This window comes from Arachis ipaensis, chromosome B10 (genome assembly GCF_000816755.2).
Source record: "Arachis ipaensis cultivar K30076 chromosome B10, Araip1.1, whole genome shotgun sequence".
In the NCBI taxonomy this organism is placed as follows: domain Eukaryota; kingdom Viridiplantae; phylum Streptophyta; class Magnoliopsida; order Fabales; family Fabaceae; genus Arachis; species Arachis ipaensis.
In genome coordinates, this window is record NC_029794.2 from 111,501,568 (window position 1) to 111,506,291 (window position 4,724).

The 4,724-nt window shown below is 30.8% G+C and overlaps 1 protein-coding gene across 1 annotated transcript; it reads right to left on the bottom strand.

Moving 5' to 3' along the window:
• Positions 2,467 to 3,259, bottom strand: LOC107622170 (dirigent protein 4). Its single transcript, XM_016324060.2, has one exon. It carries the CDS (start codon positions 3,198 to 3,200, stop codon positions 2,634 to 2,636), a length of 567 nt encoding a protein of 188 aa, XP_016179546.1. The 5' UTR covers positions 3,201 to 3,259; the 3' UTR covers positions 2,467 to 2,633.

Below are 4,724 nucleotides of genomic sequence, written 5' to 3' on the forward strand. Positions count from 1 at the left end.
GCCATGGATGGTCATACATAGACTTAATGACCTTGGATATCTCTGGTGTGCAAGCATTGGGGTTCGTGTAAACCTGTCACAGATCAAACCGTACAATAACAATCACATAAGATAAACAAACTTAACATAAACAAACTAAAGATAAACAAATTTAATATTATAAAATTGAACTCACGATACATACCATCGGGCCAAATCCTCAGCCGGATGACAGGCGATAGTGGAAGGACTTCCTGCTCGGGGGCATTGGAGGTATCACCCACTGCAGGCTCTGTCGGCGGGATCGTTGCATCTACAGGGGGCGTAGCAGAAGGAGGCACCTGGTTCGGGTTGAGGACCATGATAAATTGTTAGTCCGATGGACCCGCCTGCCACATCACAGGGGTTGATGGATAAGTCGGGGTAGAGGGCGATGATTGGACAGCGCTGGAAGATTCGGTGGAAGTCCTCCCTCTACCACGAGCACATGTCCCACTCGACTTATCTCTGTTGCCTGTCGTCATGTCTGTACAGCGAATATATTAACAATATATTAATAACGTAAAGAATATCAGCAAATAATAACATAACAAGCACTAATTGCAATGGAGCATATTTTCTTTCATAAGAACCAAAATGAATATATACATATAATTTCGAAAACAATTAATTATAACAATTTTAAAATATAATTTTAAATTCACCAACTCTGAAAGCATTTTAATACACTCAACACAGTAATTATATTAATAAAGCTTTAGTCACAGCATAGCGACAATCAAAACATTCTAACTTTCAAAGCATTCTAACAATTTTTCATAGCATTCTAATTTCAAACCGAATCATAAATTTTTATGTCAAGTGTGCTTAAATACTTGTTATGTTATTAGCTCCTCGTGAAGACATTTATGCAAGTACATCACTGCATGGGATCACTATATGCATGGAATTAGTCCAATTTTTCTTTGAATACGTTGAGCCCCAAGGTTTGGCGCTTGAATTTGGACCTCTGGATTGAAAAATCATTTGGAGTTGGGCGCCAAAGTATAAGCGCTAGGCGCCCAATACTATGCATAATTACTAGAGTTGGGCGCCTAATCCTGAAATTAGGTGCCACTCCTTCTTCTTCTTTTGCAGGCGTTGGGCGCCCATTTTGATTGATTATTGGGCGTTGGGCGCCCGTTTTTTTGGACGTTCAACTTGGGTTCTTTTATGGTGCCGTCTTTGATTATTTTTTTCATTTGATTTTTTAAAAAATAATTTTGAATACACAATAATTTTAAAACAACTCCAAATATATAAATCAGTTATAAAAACTTCAATTAAAATAAAAACATTTTAGTTTAAATATAAAAAAACTACTAAAAAATGTAAAAATTACTAAAAATACTGCAAAGACATCAATAATCTTCCCAAATAAGCAAGTTTTATTTTTATCTAACGGAGAAGGGACACAGATTATTTTCCATATAAATTGAAAGCGGTTTGCTGGATTTGAATGATTTCAAATTTTTAATGCTATCTGTAAATATAGTAATTTGGAAATGAAATCTCAAATATTTAATTCCAAATACGACTTGTATGTTTTTAGTAGTGTATTTTAAATACTTAATTAGAGTAATTCATTTTCAACTTTGTCTATATATATATTTTTTTAATTTTATGGATAGAAATAGAGTAAGTAATTATAAATCTATCTATATTAATGAGAATTGAGGTACTTGAATATTTGTAACTAATTTTTGCCTCTCTCATGTGTTTTACACATATATGTCATATACATTGTCTCAGACACAATTTCTTGTTTCCGTAAAAGTTAAACTGCTAATTGTGATTTATCAAAAGTAACTGTTCAAGGCATCTGATCTGGAATTATAGAGGTTGTCAAAGCGCAGCAAAATTACAAATGATCCCAAATTCATAACGGAATCTCAGCGGATGAACAAGGGAATATATATACGCCATTAATTCCATATTGAATTGCCAATTAATACATATTACAAGACGAAATCTTAACAAAAAGACGTTACTCATTATATTAAATCAGAAAGATACACATTATCGCAGTGTCCTTGCAGATTTTCCTTCCAAATCAATAATAACATATTATGATAACTTTCCAACAAGTAAAATTTAGGAAACCTCATTGTTTCATGATATCTGCTATGAATCCTCTCCTTAACTTTTTTTCTTTTTCTTACTATATTAATTTTATTATTTTAACACAATGAAACGTAATAAATTAAAATGGAGAAAATAATATAATGATAATCATTCCGTCATATTTGAGCTTAGGATAATATCACACTTAAAAAATATTATTTGTACACTAAAATCAGCCACTCAAATTAATCACTAATGTATTTGTGTATAAATACATGTGTAATATAATTTATTTTATATGTGTATTTATATTCCAACATATATTTTATACTAGTGACTGAATTTGATAAATAATTTTGGTATACGAAAAAGTTTAAGAAATCAGCAATTTTATTAAATTTTGGTCAGTATGTAACCAACATAATTTTACACCACTAGATGAAATCTCACACCATTAAAAAATCATTGATGACTATTTGATAGCTATAAATCACAAAAATTGCTGACCCAGTACTCCTCTGGAGCACCTAACATTATTCTGTTACACCTTATTAATAATGTAAAACAGTAACGTTATACTCAATAATAGCATCACCATTTGTTGTATTGAGATAATAAGTTGTAAGCTCAGCGAAGCCTCTAGCGAGCCTGAACTTGCCTCTCCCTCCGACCACAGCCAATTCCCTATGCGGCTCCGTCACCGGATTCCTCGAAACCACGCTGATGGAGCTCCCGTTGAACTCTCCTTTGGTGAACCCAAAATCCACATTCATAAGAAGGGTTAGATCCTCACTTTGGCTTGTTGACAAGTAAAAACCCCGCGCATTGCCAATGACGGTTGAGTTTTCATCAGGCCCTTCTCTCAGTGGATCATCAATGGCATAAATATGGCCGAATGGAGTGGAAGCTTTTGCCCCCACGGGACGGTTGGGTCGCGCGATCTCCACGGCGGAGGGGTTTTTCCCAGTGAGGAAGTCAAAGAGGTAGAAATGGAGATTGGTCGCTTTCTCCTTGTGATGGAAACCGTGCTTGTTCTCCGAGTGATATTTCGAATGAACTTGGACACTCATGCAGCAAAATAACAACGCCAAAACTAGGAGGATTGTTTTCTTCTCCATTTTTCTGATACATGGACAATTGAATTGTGTGGGGTTTTTATTTTAGTGATAGTAGTAACTAGTAATTAATGCTTAGATTTTTGGTCAACTGCAAATCCGCAATGGATGATATATGTGGTTTAATTTGATATAGATCAACTTCCCCCCTTTAAAATGGAAAGACCAAAACATGATAAAGTGATATTCTAATTACTAATGAATTAAAATATAAAAATGTGAGAGAGATAATATCTAAAATTATCTTATATAACATAATATATTTATAATTTTATATATATAATATTTGTAATTATATATTTATTATATTTAAATTTTAGTAATAATTAATAAATATTAAATAAAATAATTTTAAATTATTTAAGTATATTTTTATTATTTTTTAAATATTATTGATAGTTTTGGTACAAATTAATTTACAGTATTCTAATAGATGAAAACACCATAAGTTTAAGTCAATAAATTATAATTCAAATGGCCAATGAGTAATAGCTCAAATGACATAGTCTCCCCATACTCAATCAAGAGTTAAATTATTATTTTATTATTTTATAATATTCTTACTTTAAACAGATATTTTTTTTAATTTTGTTTTTTAGATACATTCATGAAACCCAAAATGGTACCCATATAAGGGACGGATTCTGTTTTCTTTGTAAATGATTATTTCAAATCTAAATATATAAATATCCATTTTTATTAGTCTTACTAGTATTTTTTATTGTAATAATAAGATAAAGTATGCTTTATATTTCTAAATTTTAAAAATAATTCTAACGTTTAATTTGTTTAAATTTAATTTTATTATTAATATTTTTGACAAATTTTAATTTTATCTTTATCGTTAATTTTTCTATGATCAATTATTAGTCAATTTTTTTTTCAATTTTACTCCCAAAATTTATTCTTCATGGTCATCATCATTTTTCTCTTTTTTATTTCTCTCTCTCTTACACATAACCTCTTTTCAAATTTCTGTTGACACACAATACCAACACTACTACCAACATTTTTTAAATTGTAAAAACGTGTTACAACTAATTAGGTCTAGCAGATACTGTATAATTAATTTGACAAATTACCCCAAACAAGATGCATCTTTCAATTTCGGAAACTGAATTCATACTTTACAATCCAATCATCTAGCCCCATTCGACTAGCCTCCCACGCCAATAAAAAACAAAATAAAATAAAATAAATATATCTCTAAATAGATTGAATCTCTAAAAGAAGAAACATATTCAACTAAAATATCTCTAAATAGATTGAATCTAAATTTGATGGAAGAAACTCTATTTAAATTATTTAATACTAGTATCATCAATTCGACATAATAAAAAAAAAAGAAGCTAAACTTAAAATATCCACAAAAATTGAAAAATAGAGGGAGAAACAAAAAATGAAAGAAAAAGAAAGTAAGACCAGAGGCAGGGCCACCAGACCAGATGTCTACTATTATAGCGAAGTTCAATGATAAAAAAAGGGGATGTCTACTATTATAGCGAAGTTCAATGAAAAAAAAAAAAA